At 46.7% G+C, this 27,458-nt stretch overlaps 1 protein-coding gene across 1 annotated transcript in view; it reads right to left on the reverse strand.

Moving 5' to 3' along the window:
- Nucleotides 1-26,510, reverse strand: part of LOC115139395 (androgen-induced gene 1 protein-like) — a 63,578-nt gene extending 37,068 nt beyond the window's left edge. Inside the window, exons 1-2 of the mRNA XM_029676716.2 lie at nt 26,281-26,510; nt 15,163-15,318 (exon numbers count right to left, since the gene is read on the reverse strand). Coding sequence (XP_029532576.1) covers nt 15,163-15,318; nt 26,281-26,421 — 297 coding nt within the window. The 5' untranslated portion in view covers nt 26,422-26,510. The remainder of the gene's footprint in view (nt 1-15,162; nt 15,319-26,280) is intronic.
- Nucleotides 26,511-27,458: the final 948 nt, after the last annotated feature.

The following is a 27,458-nucleotide window of genomic DNA, read 5'->3' on the forward strand; positions in this document are numbered from 1 at the left end:
GTTGTTCAATCAGATTTCAATGAAAAAAACATATTTCAACCAAAATAAGATTTATTTTTCATGACGTCAAAAAGACATCATGGAAAAGAGGTCTTAATCTGGTTGTGATCGAGTTATAGACGTCCCGACCAGATTTCAACCAGAAAAATACATCTTTATCAGGTCGTATGCCCACTTGGATGTATATCACAGAGAGCCGGAAAAGCTTTTGGCCCAGGGGGTCAAATAACCATGAATGTTTACATGCTGCCCATGTTATCCCAAGATAATATAGGTCAAGCTATCCACAAAAGAGATATGCATAATAGCTATGAGTGTATTAAAAATACAAATCTAAGTACATTATATTTTCAGTCAAATACAGTATGCTCATAATTTGACAGGCAATGTAATGGTCTATTGGGGTTTTCCAGACCATTTTCCGCCCTTGTTTTATGCCCTCTGGACACGCCATTCACCTCAGGTCATCATATACCCAGGAAATCCACTGGTTCTGTGGCCTGGCTCTTCTCTTGTCTCTCCCTGAGGTTTCCTGCTTGGCCTGGCCTGGGTTGAGCGTGACCCTGCTGCCCCCACAGTCTGCCCCTCTAAGGACGAGTGCTGGAGCATAAAGATGTCAGCCTCTGACCTGAGCACTAGCTATCTCCTTCATCCAGGTTGCCTAGCACTCTCCGACTAACACCGAGGCGAGCTAGCAATAAAGCCTGCCATGCCGGGTGAGGCGAAGCGAAGCGACAGTTCTGGGGCTAATGTTTTAATATCAGCATACCATAATTAATCCCTAAGAGGTGACTTCTTCGCCGCTCCTTGTCTCTTATCCCGACGCTTCTCCACCAGCCCTGTATGCCTCCTGTAAGAAGGACAGCGGTAAGCTTGTGAGGAGATCAAATGCACAGCAAAAACAAGCATGTTACTGTCGAGTGTACAGGCTTTGAAAAGGGGTATTTGAAGTTCCAGCTCTGTGGAGTGGAGCAGCTTCCTCGATGAAAGAATTCCAGTTCTGCCTGTAATCCTTCTGATCCAGACAGTTGTAACTGCTCCCGACCCTACCAAACTACCCAACCTATTTGCATTAATCGACCTCGATTAGGGATTTGACAGAATCCTGTTTTGAATTGTACTCACATTATTTAGCTGGATCTACGATTTCCCGTAAGTCTCTTGCCACTGTGGCCAAATAAACAGGCTGCACTAGAAGGCCACAGCAAGCAGGCAGGCCTGCTGAATGGAGAGCATTGACTCTGAGGGAGCAGCTTATTACAGACCCTCGAAAGTGAGAAACAGAATTTCTTATTTCCTCTCCGAGGTGCAGAGTGTGAGTAAATGGATTCAGTCTGACACAGGTAGTTTATTTAGACATTTCACATTTCCACACCCTCAGCCTTTTTAGCTGCATGGGCTCCATGTCGTCGGTTCCGTAGGGAAACCACACCTGGCCCCGTAAGGGGCCTCTAGGCCTGTCCAGGAGCCAAACCATCCACAGCCCAGCCGAGGGGGATGGAATTACCTGGTCTGCCATCTGCGCCTCAGATGGATGCATGTGAAATGTCCCCGCTATTGTGCCCTGATGGCACACACTCCTCTTTCATCATCATGTGGAGAGGTGGGAAGAATGGAGGGGTGCGCTCGACCCTGCCAGGGATACATTCACACCTGACCAATGCAGGGAGAATACACACACACACAAACCAGAGCAGCATGCAGACTACAGATACACGCATATTACCATTATCCAGCATCAACGCTAATGAGTGCTCATTTCCCGGCATTAGCTGCGGTGCACATGACATCCATTGTAAGGTGTGTAAACTGAACTGTGTGGCCAACTCTCAGACAGGGACTGGTGCCAAGTGGCTCATCATACACTGCACTGCGACGGTGACGATAAAAGGGTTCTTCAGCTGTCCCCATAGGTGAACCCTATGAATAACCCTTTTTGGTTCCAGGTATAACCCTTTACACAGAGGTACGTGTTTTTTCTAAGAGTGTAGCAGCGTCGTCTCGCTCTCTCCGCTCTGCTGCTCTGATGACTCATGTCTTACAGCCTACCTACGCAGAAGAACACAGGTCACAGCACACATCACATGATCTCTGGTAAGCAGGGCCTGTGATGTATATAACATGCATGTCCCTATTTCAGTACAATGCCTTCGGAAAGTATTCAGACCCCTTGACTTTCTCCACATTTTGTCACGTTACAGCCTTATTCTAAAATCAATTACACATGTTCCTCATTCTTAAAGAAGAAGTTTGGAACCACCAAGACTTTTCCTAGAGCTGGCCGCCTGGCCAAACTGAGCAATCGGGAGAGAAGAGCCTTTGTCAGGGAGGTGACCAAGAACCCAATGGTAAATCTGAGCTCTAGAGTTCTCCGGTGGAGATGGGTGAACCTTCCAGAAGGACAACCATATCTGTAGCACTCCACCAATCAGGCCTTTATTGTAGTGTGGCCAGACAGAAGCCACTCCTCAGTTAAAGGCACATGACTACCCGCTTGGAGTTTGCCAAAAGGCACCTAAAGACTCTCAGACCATGAGAAACAAGATTCTCTGGTCTGATCAAATCAAAGATGAACAGAGCAAAGTACAGAGAGATCCTTGATGAAAATCTGCTTCAGAGCACTCAGGTCCTCAGACTGAGGTGAAGGCTCACCTTCCAACAGGACAACAACCCTATGCACACAGCCAAGGCAATGCAGGAGTGGCTTCGGGACAAGTCTCTTAATGTCCTTGAGTGGCCCAGCCAGAGTCCGGATTTGAACCCTATCGAACATCTCTGGAGAGACCTGAAAATAGCTTAGCAGCAACGCTCCACATCCAACCTGACAGAGCTTGAGAAGATCTGCAGAGAACAATGGAAGAAAATCTTCAAGTACAGGTGTGCCAAGCTTGTACCATCATACCCAAGAAGACTCAAGGCTTCAACAAAGTACTGAGTAAAGGGTCTGAATACTTATGTACATTTTATATTTAATTTTTTCTTATTTATATTTCAGCAAAAATGTCTAAACCTGTTTTCCGCTTTGTCGTTATGGGGTAATGTGTGTAGATTGATGAGGGGGGAAAACAATTGAATCCATTTTAGAATAAGGCTGTAACGTAACAAAATGTGGAAACAGTCAAGAGGTCTGAATACTTTCCGAAGGCACTGTAGGTCATGGTAAAAAATAGATATCATGATGATGACACGACATGCAATGTTCTTCCTTATTACACAGTTACTAAGCCAAAGTTAGTACAAATTAATTTATTTCCCTCTCTTTTGGCTTGAGGCCTGGAAGAAAAACTGTATACTAGCAACCAGTACCTTTCCACTATAATTCAAATATTTACCCAGTACTTTATAAATTCACATCCCTGTATGAACCCCTCAGCACCTGCTGCCTGGGCATCCTGGCCCCTCACCACCACCACCTCACTATATAAAACTAAAACATCACCTCTCCCTGCTAACAGGAAAAGAGGCAGCAGCAAAAAAACAATTTAAATATTTTCCGAGTAATTATCAGATGGCCATCACGGACACAAGGGCATATAAAAGTAAGACAAACATGAAGTGTTTCCTTTTTCTCCCAGGGCTCAGCCCTCTGGTCCCGCTACTCGCTGCCCGTTGCCTCCAAGGCCACGGCATGACACCCAGCCAGATAGATGACTTGGCATTTGCAAAGCAAATTGGCCGTGCTGCATCCAAGACAATGTGTGTCGGTGTCCCTACTAGGCTTATGCAAAGTCCCTCCCAGAGGACAGTGCAGCCCAGGATAGGCCACAGGCAGCGGTATGCAGCAGGGAAAGAATGCTGACAGTGTCCACTAACTCAGACGGAAGGCTAGCTAGGGGACTTTTCCTTTCCGCCAGCCTTGCTGTTTCACCTGCGAGGTGTGAGACAACCCTAGATTTGTCTGACCTACATATAGACTAAAGACTAGCATTTGTCTGGCGAGGTAGGAGGAAACAGACACTTGTTTATAGGTTATTAGGTCTGGAGCTGTTGAGTTTCGGTTCTATTTCTCATATACAGGTAACTGCCAACATAATGGAAACATTTGAGTAAATGAGGGATACAAAGTATATTGAAATCAGGTGCTTCAACACAGGTGTGGTTCCTGAGTTAATTAAGCAATTAACATCCCATCATGCTTAGGATCATGTATAAAAATGCTGGGCAAGCCATTATTTTGGACATTATTTTGGCTACCATACTATTCCCCCATAGGATGATAATTCCCCCATGATAATTCCCCCATCCACAGGGCACGAATGGTCAATGAATTGTTTGATGAGCATGAAAACGATGTAAATCATATGCCATGGCCGTCTCAGTCACCAGATCTCAACCCAATTGAACACTTATGTGAGATTTTGGAGAGGTGCTCGAAATGATGGAATTTCTTGTGGAAGAATGGGGGTGTGTACTGTGTACGTTCTGTGTACTGCATGCGTTCAATATTTTCAACTCGTGCATTGTTTTACCGTGCAGTAGTACAAACAGAAGTACTGTACAGTCAGACTCGAACTAGCTAGCTTTTAGCTAGTTGAAAAGCGAAGCATATGTGACACTACTTCCGGGTTGGAGCGAGCGGTCGCATCCGCACTCGGTCCGCAGGTAGTATTACATTTCATTACATTTCATTATAGTACAACGGTTTGATTTGTCTAATCTTAGCAATTTCTTCTTAGCTAGCTACATAGCCGTCTTTGTATCAAAGATAATTGCGTAATTATCGTATTTCGTCGTCCTAACGTAGTCTACACTGCTATCTGCCCAGCAGCTAGCCAGCTAGCTAACGTCCACCGTCTACCGATTAGCAGCACAACTATTACACTCAACTGAACGACTTGATTAGTGTAGTGTTAGCTAGCTACATAGTTGTCTTTGCTGTCTTCATATCCAAGATAATTGTGTAGTTTAGAGTGTGTAGTTTTAGAGTGATTATCTTAATTTACCGAGGTTAGCTAGCCAGCTATTTGTCGTCCTTAACGTAGGAGACACTGCTAGCTAGCCAACAGCTAGCCAACGTCTACCGAACAGAACTTCCGCACTCAACAACCCGGTCGCATTTCGCTTCGCTCCACAGGTAGTATCACATTTTCATTTCATTTCATTACAGTACAACGGCTTGATTTGTTTGATCGTAGCTAGCTACATAGCTAGCTACATAGCCGTCTTTGTATCAAAGATAATTGTGTAGTCTAGAGTGATTTCCTAGGTTAGCTAGCCAGCTATTGTCGTTCTTTTAACGCAACGTAACGTAATCAACACTGCTAGCTAGCCAGCTAGCCCCGAATAGCAGCACAGTAGAAACTATTACACTCAACGGAACGACTTGATTAGTGTAGTGTCAACAACGCAGCCACTGCCAGCTAGCCTACATAGTCAACAACGCAGCCACTGCCAGCTAGCCTACTTCAGCAGTACTGTATCATTTTAATCATTTTAGTCAATAAGATTCTTGCTACGTAAGCTTAACTTTCTGAACACTCGAGACGTGTAGTCCACTTGTCATTCCAATCTCCTTTGCATTAGCGTAGCCTCTTGTGTAGCCTGTCAACTATGTGTCTGTCTATCCCTGTTCTCTCCTCTCTGCACAGACCATACAAACGCTCCACACCGCGTGGCCGCGCCACCCTAATCTGGTGGTCCCAGCGCGCACGACCCACGTGGAGTTCCAGGTCTCCGGTAGCCTCTGGAACTGCCGATCTGCGGCCAACAAGGCAGAGTTCATCTCAGCCTATGCCTCCCTCCAGTCCCTTGACTTCTTGGCACTGACGGAAACATGGATCACCACAGACAACACTGCTACTCCTACTGCTCTCTCTTCGTCTGCCCACGTGTTCTCGCACACCCCGAGAGCTTCTGGTCAGCGGGGTGGTGGCACCGGGATCCTCATCTCTCCCAAGTGGTCATTCTCTCTTTCTCCCCTTACCCATCTGTCTATCGCCTCCTTTGAATTCCATGCTGTCACAGTTACCAGCCCTTTCAAGCTTAACATCCTTATCATTTATCGCCCTCCAGGTTCCTCGGAGAGTTCATCAATGAGCTTGATGCCTTGATAAGCTCCTTTCCTGAGGACGGCTCACCTCTCACAGTTCTGGGCGACTTTAACCTCCCCACGTCTACCTTTGACTCATTCCTCTCTGCCTCCTTCTTTCCACTCCTCTCCTCTTTTGACCTCACCCTCTCACCTTCCCCCTACTCACAAGGCAGGAAATACGCTCGACCTCATCTTTACTAGATGCTGTTCTTCCACTAACCTCATTGCAACTCCCCTCCAAGTCTCCGACCACTACCTTGTATCCTTTTCCCTCTCGCTCTCATCCAACACTTCCCACACTGCCCCTACTCGGATGGTATCGCGCCGTCCCAACCTTCGCTCTCTCTCCCCCGCTACTCTCTCCTCTTCCATCCTATCATCTCTTCCCTCTGCTCAAACCTTCTCCAACCTATCTCCTGATTCTGCCTCCTCAACCCTCCTCTCCTCCCTTTCTGCATCCTTTGACTCTCTATGTCCCCTATCCTCCAGGCCGGCTCGGTCCTCCCCTCCCGCTCCGTGGCTCGACGACTCATTGCGAGCTCACAGAACAGGGCTCGGGCAGCCGAGCGGAAATGGAGGAAAACTCGCCTCCCTGCGGACCTGGCATCCTTTCACTCCCTCCTCTCTACATTTTCCTCTTCTCTCTCTGCTGCTAAAGCCACTTTCTACCACTCTAAATTCCAAGCATCTGCCTCTAACCCTAGGAAGCTCTTTGCCACCTTCTCCTCCCTCCTGAATCCTCCTCCCCCTCCCCCTCCTCCCTCTCTGCAGATGACTTCGTCAACCATTTTGAAAAGAAGGTCGACGACATCCGATCCTCGTTTGCTAAGTCAAACGACACCGCTGGTTCTGCTCACACTGCCCTACCCTGTGCTCTGACCTCTTTCTCCCCTCTCTCTCCAGATGAAATCTCGCGTCTTGTGACGGCCGGCCGCCCAACAACCTGCCCGCTTGACCCTATCCCCTCCTCTCTTCTCCAGACCATTTCCGGAGACCTTCTCCCTTACCTCACCTCGCTCATCAACTCATCCCTGAACGCTGGCTACGTCCCTTCCGTCTTCAAGAGAGCGAGAGTTGCACCCCTTCTGAAAAAACCTACACTCGATCCCTCCGATGTCAACAACTACAGACCAGTATCCCTTCTTTCTTTTCTCTCCAAAACTCTTGAACGTGCCGTCCTTGGCCAGCTCTCCCGCTATCTCTCTCAGAATGACCTTCTTGATCCAAATCAGTCAGGTTTCAAGACTAGTCATTCAACTGAGACTGCTCTTCTCTGTATCACGGAGGCACTCCGCACTGCTAAAGCTAACTCTCTCTCCTCTGCTCTCATCCTTCTAGACCTATCGGCTGCCTTCGATACTGTGAACCATCAGATCCTCCTCTCCACCCTCTCCGAGTTGGGCATCTCCGGCGTGGCCCACGCTTGGATTGCGTCCTACCTGACAGGTCGCTCCTACCAGGTGGCGTGGCGAGAATCCGTCTCCACACCACGTGCTCTCACCACTGGTGTCCCCCAGGGCTCTGTTCTAGGCCCTCTCCTATTCTCGCTATACACCAAGTCACTTGGCTCTGTCATAACCTCACATGGTCTCTCCTATCATTGCTATGCAGACGACACACAATTAATCTTCTCCTTTCCCCCTTCTGATGACCAGGTGGCGAATCGCATCTCTGCATGTCTGGCAGACATATCAGTGTGGATGACGGATCACCACCTCAAGCTGAACCTCGGCAAGACGGAGCTGCTCTTCCTCCCGGGAAGGACTGCCCGTTCCATGATCTCGCCATCACGGTTGACAACTCCATTGTGTCCTCCTCCCAGAGCGCTAAGAACCTTGTCGTGATCCTGGACAACACCCTGTCGTTCTCAACTAACATCAAGGCGGTGGCCCGTTCCTGTAGGTTCATGCTCTACAACATCCGCAGAGTACGACCCTGCCTCACACAGGAAGCGGCGCAGGTCCTAATCCAGGCACTTGTCATCTCCCGTCTGGATTACTGCAACTCGCTGTTGGTTGGGCTCCCTGCCTGTGCCATTAAACCCCTACAACTCATCCAGAACGCCGCAGCCCGTCTGGTGTTCAACCTTCCCAAGTTCTCTCACGTCACCCCGCTCCTCCGCTCTCTCCACTGGCTTCCAGTTGAAGCTCGCATCCGCTACAAGACCATGGTGCTTGCCTACGGAGCTGTGAGGGGAACGGCACCTCAGTACCTCCAGGCTCTGATCAGGCCCTACACCCAAACAAGGGCACTGCGTTCATCCACCTCTGGCCTGCTCGCCTCCCTACCACTGAGGAAGTACAGTTCCCGCTCAGCCCAGTCAAAACTGTTCGCTGCTCTGGCCCCCCAATGGTGGAACAAACTCCCTCACGACGCCAGGACAGCGGAGTCAATCACCACCTTCCGGAGACACCTGAAACCCCACCTCTTTAAGGAATACCTAGGATAGGATAAAGTAATCCTTCTCACCCCCCTTAAAAGATTTAGATGCACTATTGTAAAGTGGCTGTTCCACTGGATGTCATAAGGTGAATGCACCAATTTGTAAGTCGCTCTGGATAAGAGCGTCTGCTAAATGACTTAAATGTAAATGTTAAATGAGAAGAAGGCGCAGGGATGCAGCTTAAGGTCCAGGGCAGAACGTTGGGACCGGACAGCCCACACTCCGACATCCGAAGCATTGGCCTCCACCACGAACTGACAGGAAGGGTCAGGATGAACCAGGATAGGAGCAGTGTTGAAGCGGTGGTTAAGGGCTCGAAACGCCCGGTCAGCCCGGTCAGTGGAGCAGGTGTTCTTGGGGAGAGCGGGAGAAGATGAGGATGTCATCAATCCAAATGAAGACGAACCGGTTCACATGTCATTCACCAGAGCCTGCAGGGGCGTTGGTGAGGCCAAAGGGCATGACCAGCTGTACGTAGTGGCCGCTGGCAGTGTTGAAGGCGGTCTTCCACTCGTATCCACCCCAGGTGGTAGGTGTTTTGTAGATCCAGCATGGAGAAAACAGTGGCCCCCTGGAGCAGGTCGAAGGCCGAGGAAATTAGTGGTAGTGGATAACGGTTCTTCACAGTAATGTCATTAAGTCCTCGGTAGTCAATGCACGTGCGCAGGGTCTTGTCCTTTTTTTCCACTAAGAAGAACCCTGCGCCAGCGGGAGAGGAAGAGGGACGGATAAATCCTGTAGCTAGGGATTCCCCAATGTAGATCTCCACAGCCTTGGTCTCTGGTCCCGACAGACATCCCCAGGGCGGCATGGTGCTAGGGAGGTCAATTCTGCAGTCATAGGGGTGGTGCGGTGGAAGGGAAGTGGCCCGGGAATTGTTGAACACTTCCCAGAGGTCCTGGTACTCCGCGGCAATGGCGGACAGGGCAGGAGCAACATCCAAACCCCCAGGAAGACGTCTCGGGGCAGGTTGCGCCGACTTCAGACAATGGGCGTGGCAGATCAGACTCCAGCCCATGATTGCACCCGTACACCAGTTGATGAGGGGATTGTGTCACTGGAGCCAGGAGTGGTGTTATGGGTAACCCAACCTATGGCTCGAAAGCCAGTGTGGCGTCCAAAAAGCCCTCATCGGCCCCAGAGTCAATGAGGACACGAAGAGATTTGGACTGGTCTCCCCGCAGCAGAATGACATGAAAAGGGGTGCGAGTAAGAGAAGCAGAAAAGTTCTCCATAGGCAGAGCTGGGCTGTTGCCAGCAGAACGGCAATATAGGACCAACGCAAGAGTACTCGCTCCTACCGGTGAGCCTGGTCTTTTACCGGGCAAGAGGACACGAGGACAAGAGGACAAAATGACCAAAAGTCCCGTAATACAGACAGCTCCTTGTGTTGGTCCTATGTTGCCGTTCTGCTGGCAACAGCCCAGCTCTGCCTAGTTGCATAGGCTTGGAAACAGCGTGATGAGGTAGGCTTTCTTGGAGCAATGTGAGGGGAAAGAGGAGGTCTGAAACTCGAAAATGAGGCCACACTGAGCTAAAAAACGCCCAACAGTTGCTCGGCTTTCCATTAAAGCGATCCGGGGGAGGTAAACGGGGCTCCCAGGAAGGTGGAGGGGCTGGTGGGGTGGCACTGCTGACCCCCAAGTTACAGAGGGGCGGTGGGGTTACCACCCTGGCAGGCTGCCCCCTAGACAACCCGCAGAACTGCTCCAGCAGCATGTCCAACACCCGGTCATGGCGCTCAGCCAACATTGGAACCACCTCCATGAGACCCCGAAGCAATTCCTCGTGCCTACCAATTGAGGCTCCTTGGGAGGAGATAACATTAAATAAAGTAATCCCTCTCACCCCCCCCCCCTTAAAAGATTTAGATGCACTACTGTTCCACTGGATGTCATAAGGTGAATGCACCAATTTGTAAATCGCTCTGGATAAGAGCGTCTGCTAAATGACTTAAATGTAAATGTAAATGTATGTGTCAATTACGGAAAATGCGAGATATGGAATAACCCATCGGCAACCGCCCAACTATATGTACACCCGACCCTAATCCGAAAATATAGAAAATGTGCTGTAGGCTACAGTCAGACTGCAGAATGATTTTTTGACAGGGGGTGCAGGATGTTTTTGATATACAGTGCATTTGGAAACTATTCAGATCACTTGACTTTTTCTACATGTTACAGCCTTATTATTTTTTCCTCCTTTTTTTCACTGCACAGCTATTTTCAGGTCTCTCCAGAGATGTTCAAGTTCGGGCTCTGGCTGGGCCACTCAAGGACATTCAGAGACTTGTCCCGAAACCCCTCCGAAACCCCTCTTGACTGTGTGCTTAGGGTTGTTGTGCTGTTGGAAGGTGAACCTTTGCCCCAGTCTGAGGTCTTGAGCCCATGGAGCAGGTTTTCATCAAAGATCTAGCTGCACTTTGCTCCATTCATCTTTCCCTCGATCCTGACTAGTCTCCCAGTCCCTGATGCTTGGCATTCAGGACAAATAGTTCAATCTTGGTTTCATCACACCAGAGAATCTTGTTTCTTGCCTTTTGGCAACCTCAAAGCGGGCTGTCATGTGCCTTTCACTGAGGAGTGGCCACTCTACCATAAAGGCCTGATTGGTGGAGTGCTGCAGAGATGGTTGTCCTTCTTTAAGGTTCTCCCACATCCAACGAGGAACTCTGGAGCTCTGTCAGAGTGACCATCAGGTTCTTGGTCACCTCCCCGATTGCTCAGTTTGGCCGGGCGGCCAGCTCTAGGAAGAGTCTTCAAATTTCTTCCATTTAAGACGGATGGAGACCATTGTGTTCTTGGGGACCTTCAATGCTGCAGACATTTTTTGGTACCCTGGCCCAGATCTGTGCCTCAACACAATCCTGTCTCGGAGCTCTACGGATAACTCCTTCGACCTCATGGCTTGGTTTTTGCTGTGACATGCACTGTCAACTGTGGGACCTTTATATATACAGGTGTGTGCTTTTCCAAATTATGTCCAATCAATTGAAATTACCACAGGTGGACTCCAATCAACTTCCAGAAACATCTCAAGGATGATCAATGGAAACAGGATGCACCTGAGCTCAATTTCGAGTCTCATAGCAAAGGGTCTGAATACTTGTGTAAATATGGTATTTCTGTTTTTTATTTTTAATACATTTGCAAATATTTCTAAAAATCTATTTTTGCTTAGTCATTGTGGGTTATTGTGTGTAGATTGATGAGGGAAAATAATAATGTAATCTATTTTTTACAAGGCTGTAACATAACAAGATTTGGAAAAAGGGAAGGGGTCTGAATACTTTCCAAATGCACTGTAGATAGCATATGTTTCTGCTTATAATTTCCGACATTTTAGTATGGCTATTTGTTAGTCAACTTGTCTATACTGTAATTAGATACATGCAGCTTCTCTTCTGTCATATGTTTCCTAGAAACGATATAAACCTTTGCTCACCACAATGTCATAAATGTCATAAAGATAGAATGAATGCTTCAATTAAGTTCTGTCAACTCTTCTTCTTTCGCAAAAAAAAATGCAATAACTCTTAAAAAGAAAAACTTGGAAAGATTTTCTGTGCAAAATTTCCAAATGACATGTTTGACCAGTTTGGTCTATGGTGCATGTACTATGTAGGTACCTGAGCTGAGCCATACAGGAGACTAGGCATCTACTGTACCACCCCACTACCAGATTAGAGGGGGCAATGTAGCCTGTTTTTTGTCTTCCCACTTTGGTTTTGAAATTACCATCACCCACTAATTAACTATTCATTTTTGCAGATTAAGTGTTTGAGCTAGTAATGTACAGGGAAGTAGTGCTGCCCTCACTTTTTTCAATTTGAGAATACACGGAGCTGATAAAACTATTTCTGGAAAATGAATAATAAATTATATTTAATTACCACTAAAACTCCATGAAAAACGATAGAATGACAAACCAAATAAATATGTATAGCAGCCTAGAGGTGATTGGTGGTTTCTCCCCTGTCTTCTCTCTGGTGGTGGTGAGAATGAGGAAAAACTATAGGCTGTGTGTGTGCACTGCGGAGGCCCGTCGGCTTGACCATTTTGGCCAATCAGAACGTTGAAAAAAAAAATTCACTGTGTGTCTGCCTTGATGTTCACAAAAGCGGACCCCTCTTGCACAGTGGAACCCAGAACAATATGCGACCACTTGGTTACAGTGGTACCATTCTGCCGAGGACACCCAAACCAGAGTGGCCACTGTAAAGCCGGACCCTTTCTGGAAGTTGCTGTAGCCCTGCTTTGGATCTTTAACCTATATTGACTATTGGCTGAGATGCAGGGCCTGTAATTCTACGTAGTAATGGTTCATGTTCACTACTTGGTCAATTTATTTGATAGCATGTTTAATCTATGCAAATAAATTCTATGAAGTGATAGTTCACCTCTGTTTTATTCTGTAATAGGTTATATTGTAACCATGGGTTTAAGCTAATCAAATCAAAGTTTATTTATGATGCCGTGTGTAAGGTACACAATACAATGAAAATGCCAACACACAATAAAGCTCTCCTCGCAAACAGTGTAATGATATTAAGCTATATGTATTTGTATTTACATTAGGCTATAGCCTACAAATAGCTATACCATATAGTCACAGGCCTATTAGGCTATAGGCCTACTGCAAATTATTGTTGTTCTTGAACCAAATGGCAGCGCTATCCTTCAGCACCACAAGTTGGTTCAACTTCTTTAACATCATTACGCAATCCTGGCGCTGTCCTTTCAGCACCCCGAAGGGCACTCCAATTGCTTAAAATAACACTCATCAAGATCTGTTGCCTACGCCTAATGGTCCTTCTCATCTCTTAATAATAATAATAATAATAGTAATATTTTATTATTATTATAACAGAAGATCATCACTTCTCACAATGGTGCTCGTTTAGTAAAGTTAGATCAAAGCTGAATCAATGTCTTGCAAGATCACATTACGATGAATTCGCATTTTACATAACAGAACCAGATATAATACCATAGCATAGGCCTGTAACGTTTACTGTCCCTTCAAAAACACCTCTTAATTTCTAATGAGATTTCAGGATGGTTAGCTGAAGCAGAATAGTCAGACAAAAAAAATATAATGTGCCAAAACTGTGCCACTAGACAGGACATATGGTTTGATTGAAACAAAATACAAGAAAGGCTAATAGTGTGTTAACATCATCTGCTCTAATTCGCTCATGAAACAGTAATTCAAGAATATCTAAATGCATGAAACTGATTGAGATCAATCAAATTATTAACATGGAGATGCAGTTTGGAAGTAAAAAGTAAAACTTGTAAAATGTGAAGAATTATAATTTACGATGGACAGTGATGATGGCCTATTTTGAAATTAGGTAGCTTATGCCTAACTTGGTGTTTGAGGGTATTACAAATAGAACATTTTCTTGAGACAATATGTGTGGGCACATGCAGACCTTGCTATCGAAGGAGCATATGCATTTTCTATAATGATAGGCTATTAAATTGGCTACATCTGTCGGTACAAACTTTGAGGAAAAATGCTCTTCCTCACCTAAAACAAATAGCACTACACCACTGGTAATATATCAATAATTATTGTTTACAAATGAGCTATGACATAGTCAGGCACAACTTTGGATCCCCCATCTCAATGGTTTTGACCGTTTAGAAGTATTTACAGAGATGTTCTCTTCTTTCAATTCGGCCATACAGTTCACCTCGCAAAAGTGATTGCTTGTTATGAAATGATTCACTTTACCGTATATATCTAAAAATGAACATTTACAACAATTGTTTAAAGCAAAACTATCAAAACTATTGCTGAACCTGGACAATCAAAATAACAGCTATTGTAAGCCCTGTTCAGCAGGTAGGCTATTGTCAGATGAGAGTTGTCTTTGGTAGTTTACTTTAATTCTGGTAAAACACCATTTTCAATGGCTCATAGATAACAATGACCTAGCAAATGAGGTTGTTACACAACTAATAAAGCCTAATACCACACAAGCCATTTTAGCATTTGAATGCTGAAGGTGCCGCACAGATGGGCAAGATCAGGAACAGGCCGCCTACCTCGCATTGGTCAGCCCGTGAAGCTGGGCACAGTGCGAAATGTGACTATGCTCCTGATATTGTCTGGTGTTGTTAGGCACGCAAAATTACTTGTAGATCAACACAGTTACATGCATTTCGACACTGAAGCAGAAGAAGCATCATTTGTCACAAAAGATTAGGTATTTTTTTGAAAGATTGTATTATGAAGCAAAAAAAACTGAACTGGTGATTAGTAAGGTTTGAATTGGTGACATGCATCTTAAACAATTGAATCGGGTGAATCGTTACGTAGCTAATTCGGGTGCATCTGTTTGTTCAAATATCTTAATTTTTTTAAATCTTAATTTTACCCCTGAATAATGCTTGAAAAGGCAATGAGAATGGAAGCATCTGTGTGTTGTGGATCTGTGGTTTCAAGCATCTTGACAGTCAGAGTAAGAAACATAGTTATTTACAATGTAGAACATTCACAGAGTGTTTTTTGCTCATTTCTCCTTGAACTAACTTTCAGATTTTGTGCTATATCCTAGTCCCAGATCTGTGTGTGCTATACACCAATGGTCGTTGAGTTGGCGATATACCACAAACAGATCTGAGAGCAGACTCCAATGCCCTAGGCCTCGCGTTGTGTTGTGACTACTACTTACCACTCCAACAGGGAAGGCCAGCACGGCCATCATCCAGTCCCTCAGGCCAATGAGCTTCCTAAGCTGCCTCTCCTGCTCCTGGCTCTCACTTCCCTTGGTCAGCAGGCTGGACAGGTCTGTCAGCACACACACGCCAAAGAACACTGCCTGGATAACCTAGAACAGGGGAGGAGAAGACACATGTAGATCACATCATGTGTACTTCCAGACAGATCGGCCACACACAGAGTACATAATAGTTAGTGCTTTTTTTCAAGTATAGCTGCTCCAAGAGTTGTCACAGAAAAGCATTTTCTGCACATTTTAAAGGGATTCACCGGTACTTTAGTATAATTTTTAGCCAGTAATTCTGAAAGTAGCGCCCACGAACCAAAAGTAGTTCTCGAAAATTATAGATATGTGCACCACGCCATTGCTCTCCCTCTCGCTCTACTGTGTGTGCATCTAGCTAGCTGTACCTCAAATGGCAAGGGGCTGAAGCTCATTGGCTAGAAATAATTTCTAAAAGCTGGCCCACGTTGGGGGAAACAGTTGCTTTCAAACTAAGGATTTTGTGGATAATTTTCACGTAGGTATGAATGAGTCGGGAGACAGACACAGGAATGCGTAATATTTTTTATTTATTAAGCCCACATTACGGTGTGCCGTGCAAAGGCACGGGGACGAAGAGCAAACAAACACATAACAAAACACAGGGTAGAAACCAAAAACAAAAGAGCGAGGAGTACCTCGAATAAATAACACTAGCGCACAATGATTAACACATGGGACGAGACCCGTAATCTGCGCAATCCACAAAGGCACGAAAGCCAAAACACATAGCATAGGTACTCACACGCAGCAACGGACATTGTAACAATAATGGACAGCCCAATGGAAACCAAAGGCCACACTTAGACAGGTACTAATCAGTGGGAATAGGGGGCAGGTGTGCATAATGAAAGTTCCAGAGGGATCTGCACCAGCAGCGCAACGACACTGGCCTCGAGGATGATCACAGGAATGCAGTGTGGGTCAATCAGGACCAGATGCAGCTGCCGAAGTTGCGTCTCATTGTGATGTGCCAGTTGCGGCTGCCAAAGTTGCGACGGCATCGGACGGACCGGTTGTGGCGGCGTCAGACGGGCCAGTTGTGGCGAAGTCGGAAGAACCAGTTGCAGCTGCCGAAGTCCCATAAGTGCCGGACGGACCAGTCTCAGGGTCGTCGCAGGGGCCATTCCGGCTGTCTCCTTTTAAGGTCCATTATTCTGTCACGTTGGCATGAAGGATCGGGAGACAGAAGCAGGAATGCGTAATAAGGTTTATTATTACACCCAAAATTAGGGTGAGCCGTGTAAAGACACGGGGACAAAAACCAAACAAACATGTACACAAAACACAGGGTTGAAACCCAAACAAAAGAGTGAGGAGTACCTCGAATAAATAACACAAACGCACAAAGATTAACACACAGGAGACCCGTAATCATCTGCACAATCCACAATGGCACGAAAGCCAAACCACACAGCACAGGTACTCACACAACCAACAGACATAATAGAAATAATCGACAGCACCATGGTGAACAAAAGGCATATATATACAAATACAATCAGTGGGAATAGGGGCCAGGTGTGCGCAATTAAAGTTCCGGAGGGATCCGTGACACTAATTGAGGTAAAACGGTAATTCTGCTCATAAATTATGCATGTTTGAAATACACATTGACACATCCCGTCCAAAGCGTAAAGTTTTAAAAATGCTTACAAGTCGCCAAAGTACCAAAGCATGTCTTTAAAGCTGCAATATATAACTTTTTGGGCGACCTGACCAAATTCACATAGAAATCTGAGTTATAGATTTGTCATTCTCATTGAAAGCAAGTCTAAGAAGTGGTAGATCTGTTCAATGTGCTCTATTTCTATGCTTCCCGTTCTTAAGTTTTGGTTTTGAGTCTTTTACTTTCAGTTTTGTACACCAGCTTCAAACAGCTGAAAGAAAATACTATATTTTTGGTGTAATGAAAATATATTTCACAGCGGTTTAGATGGTACAATGATTCTCTACATGATCCATTGCTTGTTTTGTCACAAACTGAAATTAGGCAAACTATTCGAATTTTAGCAACCAGGAAATGGTTGATAATTTTGGGTCACAAAATCAGTAGTTCCTCATCTCTCAAGAGCACAGTAGCTTCAAATATTTACATCACATTATATTCATGAAAAACATAGTAATCCTTAAAAAGATATCTACAATACATTAATACAGTGAGCTCCAAAAGAGTTGGGAGAGTGATAATTTGTTTTGCCTCTGTACTCCAGCACTTCGAATTTGAAATTATACAATGACAATGAGGTTAAAGTGCAGACTGTCAGCTTTAATTTGAGTGTATTTTCACTCATATCGGGTGAACTGTACATAAATTACAGCACTTTTTGCACATAGTCCCCACATTTTAGAGGAACAAAAGTATTGGGACAAATTAACTTATATGTGTATTAAAGTAGTAGAAAATTAAGTATTTGGTCACATGTTCATAGCATGCAATGACTACATAAAGCTTGTGACTCTACAAACTTGTTGGATGCATTTGCTGTTTGTTTTAGTTGTGTTTCAGATTATGTTGTGAATGCTAAATAATGTATTGTATAACTTTGAGGTTACTTTTATTGTATATAAGAATAGAATATGTTTCTAAACACTTCTACATTCATGTGGATGCGGCAATGATTATAGATAATCGTGAATTAATCGTGAATAATGATGGGCGAGAAAGTTACAGACGCACAAATATCATACCCCAAGACATGCTAACCCCTCACCATTACAATAACAGGGCAGGTTAGCAGTTTTGGGAGGGGGTATGATACTTGTGCATCTGTAGTCATTGTGTGCTATGAATATGGGACCAAATATTTAACTTTTTACTACTTTAATACACATACACAAGTCAATTTTTCCCAATTCTTTTGGTCACCTAAACTGGGGGACTTGTCACGACTCCCGCCGAAGTTGGCTCCCCCGCCTGTTCGGGTGGTGCTCGGTGATCGTAGTCACCGGCCTACTAGCTGCCACCAATCCCTTTACCTTTTCGGTTAGTTTTGTCTCATTTGTTACACCTGTTCCTATTTTGTGTGTGTTTGATGTTCTTTCCTATTTAGCGTATGGAACCCGCCCCTTTGTTGTGCGGGATTATTTTGATGTTCACGTTGTATCGTTGTTGTTGTTAGTGCTCTGGACCTTGTTATCCGTTGTCTTGGGTTGGTCAGTGTTTGCTCCCTGCGTGTTTGGCATTTCATTTTGGTGCCGTATTAAAGTGCCTCTTTCCCCTGGACCTCTCTGCTCTCTGCGCCTGATTCCTCGCTACACACCTAGCCAGCCGTGACAGAATCCCGCACCTGATAATATGGAATCAGCAGGAGCAGCCACATCTCCTCTCCCATCGATGGAGGAGAGGGTCCTCCATCACACCACCGTTCTTCACCGGATTGGGTCCGCCATGGATCAAATGATGGAGAGGATGGACCGACCCGGCGATGGACCGACCCGACTCGGCGAGAGATCACTACCCCGAGTTCACCCGCCGATTCCGGGCTGTGTTCGATCAACCACCGGAGGGCCGAGCGGCGGGTGAACGGCTGTTCCACCTGCGACAGGAGACGAGGAGCACGCAGGACTTTGCCCTGGAGTTCCGGACCTTGGCCGCAGGAGCTGGGTGGAACGACAGGGCCTTGATGGATCACTTCCGTTGTAGCCTCAGGTAGGACGTCCGCAGGGAGCTAGTGTGTCGGGACACTACTCTCTCATTGGATGAACTGATGGACATGTCCATCCGTCTTGACAACCTGCTGGCTGCCCGCGGGCGTTCGGAACAGGCCCTGTTGTTTCCACCTCCCGGCCCTCCTGCTCCCATCCCCATGGAGTTAGGGGGGGCTGCTTCGAGGGGGACCGGAGGAGGAGTTTCCTCCTGCACCAGTTGTGGTCGGCGAGGACACACGGCCGACCGGTGCTGGAGGAGCTCGTCTGGGAGTCGGGAGGGCAGGCGGAGCACTACTCGTTCACCCCAGGTGAGTCTGCACCAGACTCACCCAGAGCTTCCTGTCGGCTATATGTTTGTGCTAACCTCTTTTCCTGGTTTTTCTCCCTCTCTACAGCATAAGGCGCTAGTAGATTCAGGCGCAGCTGGGAACTTTATGGATCATGGGCTCGCACTAAGGCTAGGGATTCTCTTGGTGTCGTTAGACCAACCTTTCCCCGTGCACTCGGGGATAGCCGACCATTAGGGTCAGGGCTGGTCAGGGAGGCTACGGTGCCACTGGACATGGTAACGCAGGGGGGTCATAAGGAACGGATTAGTCTATTCCTTATTGATTCACCTGCGTTTCCAGTGGTGCTGGGAATTCCGTGGCTAGCTCATCACAACCCGGTGATTTCATGGAGACAGGGGGCTCTTTGAGGGTGGACAGAGGAGTGTTCAGGCAGGTGTATAGGAGTTTCCGTAGGTGCGACTACGGTGGAGTGTCCAGACCAGGTTTCCACCATGCGCATACCCTCTGAATATGCCGATTTGGCTATCGCCTTATGTAAGAAGAAGGTGCCCCATTTCCACCCCATCGTCGAGGGGATTGCGCGATAAACCTCCTGGAGAACACTGCACTTCCTAGGAGTCACGTGTACCCATTGTCCCAGGAGGAGACAGTGGCTATGGAGACATATGTCACTGAATCTCTGGGGCAGGGGTACATTCGGCCCTCCACATCACCCGTCTCCTCAAGCTTCTTTTTTGTGATGAAGGAGGGAGGTCTGCATTGATTATAGAGGTCTAAATTCAATCACAGTGGGGTTTAGTTACCCACTACCTCTCATCGCTACGGCGGTGGAATCATTTCACAGGGCGCGTTTCTTCACAAAACTGGACCTGAGGAGTGCGTATAACCTGGTGCGTATCCAGGGAGGAGATGAGTGGAAAAGCGCATAAGTACCTCGTCATGCCATATAGATTGAAGAATGCTCCAGCCGTCTTCCAATCTTTCATAGACAAAATTCTCTGAGAACTGCACGGGCAGGGAGTGGTAGTGTACATCGATGACATCCTGATCTATTCTGCCACACGCGCCGCGCACGTGTCTCTGGTGCGTAAGGTACTTGGGCGACTGCTGGAGCATGACCTGGTGATGGAGTGTGACCGCGTTACAGCCGTGCATAATTGGCCAACTCCGACCACGGTAAAAGAGGTGCAGCGGTTTTTAGGGTTTGTCAATTACTACCGGAGGTTTATCCGGGGTTTTGGTCAGGTGGCTGCTCCCATTGCCTCACTGCTGAAGGGAGGACCGGCGTGCTTGCGCTTGTCAGCAGAGGCGGGCAGAGCTTTCAGTCATCTGAAGGGGCTGTTCACCAATGCGCCAGTGTTGGCTCATCCGGACCCCTCTTTAGCGTTCATAGTGGAGGTGGATGCGTCCGAGGCGGGGGTCAGGGACGTGCTGTCCCAGCGCTCAGGCGCGCCACCAAAGCTCCTCCCTTGTGCTTTTTTTTCGAAGAAGCTCAGCCCGGTGGAGCAAAACTATAACGTGGGGACCGGGAGTTAGCTATAGTCAAGGCTCTGAAGGTGTGGAGACATTGGCTTGAGGGGGCTAAGCACCCTTTTCTCAGATGGACTGACCTTCGTAATCTCGAGTATATCCGGGGAGCGAGGAGAATGAATACACGTCAGGCTAGATGGGCCATGTACTTTACCCGGTTCTGCCATCTCATACCGTCCAGGCTCCCAGAACACTAAAGCCGACGCGCTGTCCTGCCTATATGATACCGAGGAGCGGTCCATCGAGGCGACCCCCATCATTCCACCTTCACGTCTCATGGCACCGGTGGTATGGGAGGTGGACGCGGAGATAGAGAGGGCATTATGGTTGGAGCCTGCCCCCCCCTCAGTGTCAAGCCGGGGCTCAGTACATGCCGCGGGGTGTCCGTGACAGGCTGATTCGTTGGGCTCCTCGGGTCATCCTGGCATCGGGAGGACAGTGCGGAGTCTTAGGGGGAGATACTGGTGGCCCACATTGGCAAAGGATGTGAGGTTTTATGTCTCCAACTGCTCAGTGTGCGCTCAGAGCAAGGCTCCTCGACACCTTCCTAGAGGAAAGTTACAGCCCCTCCCCATTCCACAACGGCTGTGGTCACACTTGTCAGTGGACTTCCTCACCGACCTTCCCCTGTCCCAGGGAAGTACCGCGATCCTGGTCATTGTGGATCGGTTTTCTAAGTCCTGCCGTCTCATCCCGTTGCCCGGTTTCCCTACGGCCCTGCAGACTGCGGAGGCTCTGTTTACCCATGTCTTCCAGCACTAAGGGGTGCCTGAGGACATCGTCTCTGATCGGGGTCCCCAGTTCACGTCCAGAGTTTGGAGATCGTTTATGGAGAGGCTGGAGGTCTCGGTCAACTTGACCTCAGGTTTCCACCCCGAGAGTAATGGGCAGGTGGAGCGAGTAAACCAGGATGTGGGCAGGTTTCTGCAGTCGTATTGCCGGGACCAGCCAGGGGAGTGGGCGAGGTATGTTCCTTGGGCAGAGCTTGCTCAGAACTCCCTTCGCCACTCCTCGACTAACATGTCTCCCTTCCAGTGTGTGTTGGGCTACCAGCCGGTCCTGGCCCCATGGCATCAGAGCCAGACCGAAGCTCCTGCGGTGGAGGAATGGGTGTAGCGCTCAAAGGACACCTGGAAAGCCGTCCAGGAATCGCTGAGACTGGCTGGGGAACGGCAGAAGAAGAGCGCTGACCAGCACCGCAGTGAGGCCCCCGTGTTCGCACCGGGGGACCGGGTCTGGCTCTCGACCCGAAACCTGTCCCTCCGCCTGCCCTGCCGGAAGCTGGGGCTGCAGTGTGTGGGGCCATTTAAAGTCCTGAGGAGGATAAACGAGGTGTGTTATAGGTTACAACTACCTGCTTATTATCGTATTAACCCCTCGTTTCATGTGTCTCTCCTCAGGCCGGTGGTGGCTGGTCCCCTACAAGAAGGTGAGGTGCCTGAGGTCCCTCCGCCCCCTCTGAACATCGGGGGGTCCCCGGCATACACAGTACGTAGCACAGTACTCGATACACCGGGTGAGGGACCTACAGTACCTTGTGGACTGGGAGGGGTACGGTCCGGAGGAGAGGTGCTGGGTACCGGTGGGGGACATTTTGGACCCTTCACTCCTGAGAGACTTCCACTGCCTCCACCCGGCTCGCCCGGCGCCTCGCCCTCCAGGCCACCCTCGAAGCCTGCGAGTGCCGCGCGTCAGGGGGGGTACTGTCATGACTCCTGCCGAAGTTGGCTCCCCCGCCTGTTCGGGTGGTGCTCAGCGGTCGTCACCGATCCCTTTTTCTTTTCTGTAGTTTTGTCTCATTTGTTACACCTGTTCCTATTTTGTGTGTGCTTGATTTTCTTCCCTATTTACCGCCCCTTTGTTGTGCGGGATTATTTTGATGTTCACGTTGTATCGTTGTTGTTGTTAGTGCTCTGGACCTTGTTATCCGTTGTCTTGGGTTGGTCAGTGTTTGCTCCCTGCGTGTCGGGCATTTCATTTTGGTGCCGTATTAAAGTGCCTCTTTCCCCTGGACCTCTCTGCTCTCTGCTCCTGATTCCTCGCTACACACCTAGCCAGCCGTGACAGGCCTATACACAAAAGGTGAATTTCCTAACGGTTCACCCGATATGGATGAAAATACCCTCAAAGGAAAGCTGACAGTCTGCACTTTAACCTCATAGTCATTGTATCATTTCATATCCAAAGTGCTGAAGTATAGAGCCAAAACAACAACAAATGTGTCACTGTCCCAAAACTTTTGGAGCTCAATGTACAGAATGCATATCACAAAGGAGTTCAATTGAGGTGTTCTCTAAAATACCATGAATATTCATGTTAAGTATAGAGATAAATACAAAAAATGGAGATACATTCATAGAGGGTATTTTGTATTTAAATAAGCATTATATAACAACTGAACAATTGCATAAACCCCATCCTGTCAATGTCTATCCCCTTAAGCTAACATATGTCATTTTGTGTGAGTCTAAGAGCAGTCTGTGGCAGTGGTGGAGATTATTAATGCATTAAATTAAGAGCAAGAGAACATAACAGGGTGTCTTTATCTCCACAGCAAAAATCCAACAGACTGGAAAGTGTGACTTTAATTCTCATTAATTCACTGTTTAATTTAGGATTCCAGGAACCCACATCTTTTTGGTCAGAAAATTGCCTCGCAAAGAGGACAGGGTAGTGCCCAGCAACGGCATTAGTATGACACCTAGCTAACACGCAAGACAGGTATTTAATTTCTCAGAAGTTCTTAGTTGTCTTTATATCTTCTACTTCGTTTTTTGCCTCCGTAACAGCATGTTAGCCTGAGGCTATGCTAAAAAACGAATGCCTTCCAGGTCTCTTTCACTAAGATCAAATGCAACAGGTTTGAAAAACAGAGCGCTCACAGGGAATGAATGCCAATTGCTAAGTATAAAACCCTTTACTAGCTCTACGGGCTCTTTTCCCTACCCTGTATCGCAGGCACTTAGGTGCAACCACAGTAATTCCTGGACTGGAGCGCAAGTCATAAAGTGTTGCTCCACACAACTCAAATGTATACAGCAGGGCCAGAGGGAATCTGGGAAGGAGAAAATGGACGCTGCATGAACAAGAGCGAGCCAGTTTATCTTTACAACAGCTATAGGAGTTATGACGCACGTACAATACAATAATTACAAGCCTGAACATATCCAGTGTGCATTAACTATATTACATTAGAGAAGAGCATTAAGGAAACATCAGTTAGCCATTTATAGAACAATGGGAAGTAATGTAATGTATATAGGAACCTAATTACCTCCACAGTTAGCAGAGGCTGACAGGAGAGTACAGTAGTGCATCATTCCTTAGTTAACGTAGACATTAGGTACTGTCCTACACTCCCCCTATCCCTCTTTACACGTGCTGTGTAGCGTGCTGGCCAGAGGCAGAGAGGGAGAACTGGACTGGATGCTCCAGGGACGGGGACACACTTCATATGTACTAAAGAGCCAGACAGAATATATCTCTGACCACACCTGCCCCACTCTAAGCATCACCTGACACTCTGACTCTGTGGGGCAAGGCAGGGGGGTTCTGCACTGTCACCGCAGTTATCGGATGCTACTTATGTGCGTGATACTACTTATGCGTGTGGATGTGACACATAACATAGAGTAGATGACACTTGCTCTATACGGTTACTTACTTGGCTTAAAACTGATAAGTTTAACGAACAACTTGGAAGTGAGAGAACAATTTAAACCAAAGGTATGACCCAAACAGACGTTCAGTTTCACAATCTGTCTGCTAGGCGCCTCACTTTTTCCCGACGGAGGCACTATGTTAAACCGCAGTGAGACTTTTCAGATCATTTGATTCCTCCAAACACAGGGGTTAGAGGTTTCCTTCTGTCTATTGATTGATGTGGACAAAGGCCAGCTGTCACTGGTGGTATAACCCCACGTGACAGCCCTGTGTTCTCCTCCTAATGTATCCCCCTGATGGGAACCTAAATCTGACCCAAACACTCAATAATGGATGACTGAGTCCCAATGAAAATCTATCTACAGGTTAAAATCACAGCAAGGTAAGTGAAGTGTTACAGAATTAGTGTTGACAGATCCATGGATGACAGGCCTACAGCTTGTTTCTAGAGTTTCCCATTCCCCCTTGGAAAGGTCTGGTTCGTTGCACAACAGCCTGCGAGCGAGTGGAATGTCTTATTGTGGATAGAGATTGTGCTGTGATGACATGTTTTTTGTTGTCTGTTCCAATAACTTCTCCATATAGCAACCACTCTAACAGGTAAGATGACTCAATTTAGAATTGAGAACATTTAGAATAAGAAATGCTTAAAGCAATTGTAATCCTTACCAATAACCAAACCAGTTATTCAAAAGGCCTGTACATACTGTAGCTGTTTCATGTCAAAGTCAATATATTTCCACCTCTGAGTCACTTCATGTTAGATTATTTTCGTCATGGCAATTTTGTATGAGCTAAAGCAAGTATTCCCGAGAAGAAGAAAAAAACATATTGATGCCAGAATGAGAGGATCCATTATAATGGGAAGAGACATTGTACAATTTAATTACAGTAAATAGGAAGCAAAATAGAGGAGGCCATTGAAGGACTATTCCTGGAATTTGCATATTGACTTCATATTGTCATTTTTCTTATTACTGTAGGATCACGATTAAAGATGGAATATTGAACGCACGACAGTCTCTCTCTCTCTCACACGCACACACACACACACACACACACACACATACTTTGTTGTGTCAGGATTTATGACAGGTAAAATCAATAGCTGTTGTAATGCACAATAACAAAACATTTTATTGCTGTTATTGCATGTAACACTATTGCCATAAAAATAGTTGTAAAATAGTTCAGCAGTGGGCTTCTAATGTGGAAAACATGAGTCATTGGTAAAAAAAAATTGACTGGCCCAATAAAAGTGTGTGCTTTGTGTTTATGTGTGTGTGTGTGTGTGTGGGTCTGCAGTAGTAGTAAAGCTGAAAATTACAATTAATTTCAGAAAACAAAAGTACAACTGCTCCTAGAAAAAAAAGACAAGCAAGACAGAAAGAGAGATAAAGAAAACATCCTGGGTGTTTCCATACAACATGTTTTACTACCCAAACCACATTCTGTTAAAATGACGGCTGTGTGATAGTGTAACAGGGGAATAATTTGAGCTCGGGACCTTGTTATCTTAATAACATCATCTCGGTTACCCACGGGGCACGGCTGGCTGCTTAATTGTGATTCATGATATGATTACAATGTTGCAACAGAAGGCAAACCGCTTGCGCGCATCAGCAGCAGCCGAGAAGAGAGGGGCACTTTTTAGTGGGTGTGAGCTTTTTATGTCTAACACGTGCCCAAAAATGTGAGGAATCCGTATTAACGCTGGAAAAAACAAAACATATTGTAGCGGACATCATAATAAGACATATTAGGCCCGTTTCGCAACCGAGGGTGGGCGGTATCAACAACTGGAGGTAGGTCACTGACCGTCTGTAGCATACCATACTATGACGTGCTACCATTTCTGACCAGGAGCCGTTCTATAGAACAATATTACACTTACCAGGTCTATGAATGTTAAAAACTTCCAGCTACCGCCGTATGTTTGATGCGCGGGCATGTCAATGGCTTTATAATTGCAGAGGATGGAGAAATAGGACAGGAGGATGGCTACCCTTAGCACCTGAGATGGGATGAGCGCCATGTTTTTTCCCCTGTTTCCTTGTCTCGTCTCCTGCTTTATCCTCCTGACAGAGCGACGCTGCTATGGGTCTAGCACAGAGCATGGGGGTCGTTGCCTCGGAGAAGGGATGCAGACAGAGAGGAGGGTGCGTACGAGTTGTGCGCGCAGAGCGCGAGGGAAGGGAGGGGGGAGGAGGGGTGTTGCCATAGAAACAGAGACCTCAGCCTCTCATAGATGAGGAGAGGCCAGACCACCGCTTGATGCTCTGCATGCATAAAGAGGCTCCTTCAATGATGTCTTCATAGCCTAGTGAATGGTGTAGGCTAGCTAAGATGTGTACAATAATATTTTAACCAGAAATGTCTTTTTTATTTTGGGGGTTAGTTTTAAGCAATAGAAGGCCTACCAGAATGTGGCAACACAAAATCACCATTTATGACTTGACACCAGACTTCTTGAATAAGAAACAATATATTTCTTCTGACATAAATTTAGTTTCAGAACAGAGACAGTTACAGATTTATGTGTATAGTTCCAGCGGAGACATTCTAATACATTATACTTTGGCAGAGAGTTTACTATCACTAGAAGAGTTTTACAACTGGTCTCTAGGACACAACGCAACTCTCCTTCCATGGCCTTCAACTGCTCTTAAATGCAAGTAAAACTAAATGCATGCTCTTCAACCGATCGCTGCCCGCACCTGCCCGCCTGTCCAGCATCACTACTCTGGACGGTTCTGACTTAGAATACGTGGACAACTATAAATACCTAGGTGTCGGGTTAGACTGTAAACTCTCCTTCCAGACACACATTAAGCATCTCCAATCCAAAATTAAATCTAGAATCGGCTTCCTATTATGCAACAAAGCCTCCTTCACTCATGCTGCCAAACATACCCTCGTAAACGAACTATCCTACCGATCCTTGACTTCGGCGATGTCATTTACAAAATAGCCTCCAACACTCTACTCAGCAAATTGGATGCAGTCTATCACAGTGCTATCCGTTTTGTCACCAAAGCCCCATATACTGCTCTCATTGGCTGGCCCTCGCTA

Source organism: Oncorhynchus nerka, linkage group LG13, assembly GCF_034236695.1.
Source record: "Oncorhynchus nerka isolate Pitt River linkage group LG13, Oner_Uvic_2.0, whole genome shotgun sequence".
Classification (NCBI taxonomy): Eukaryota; Metazoa; Chordata; class Actinopteri; order Salmoniformes; family Salmonidae; genus Oncorhynchus; species Oncorhynchus nerka.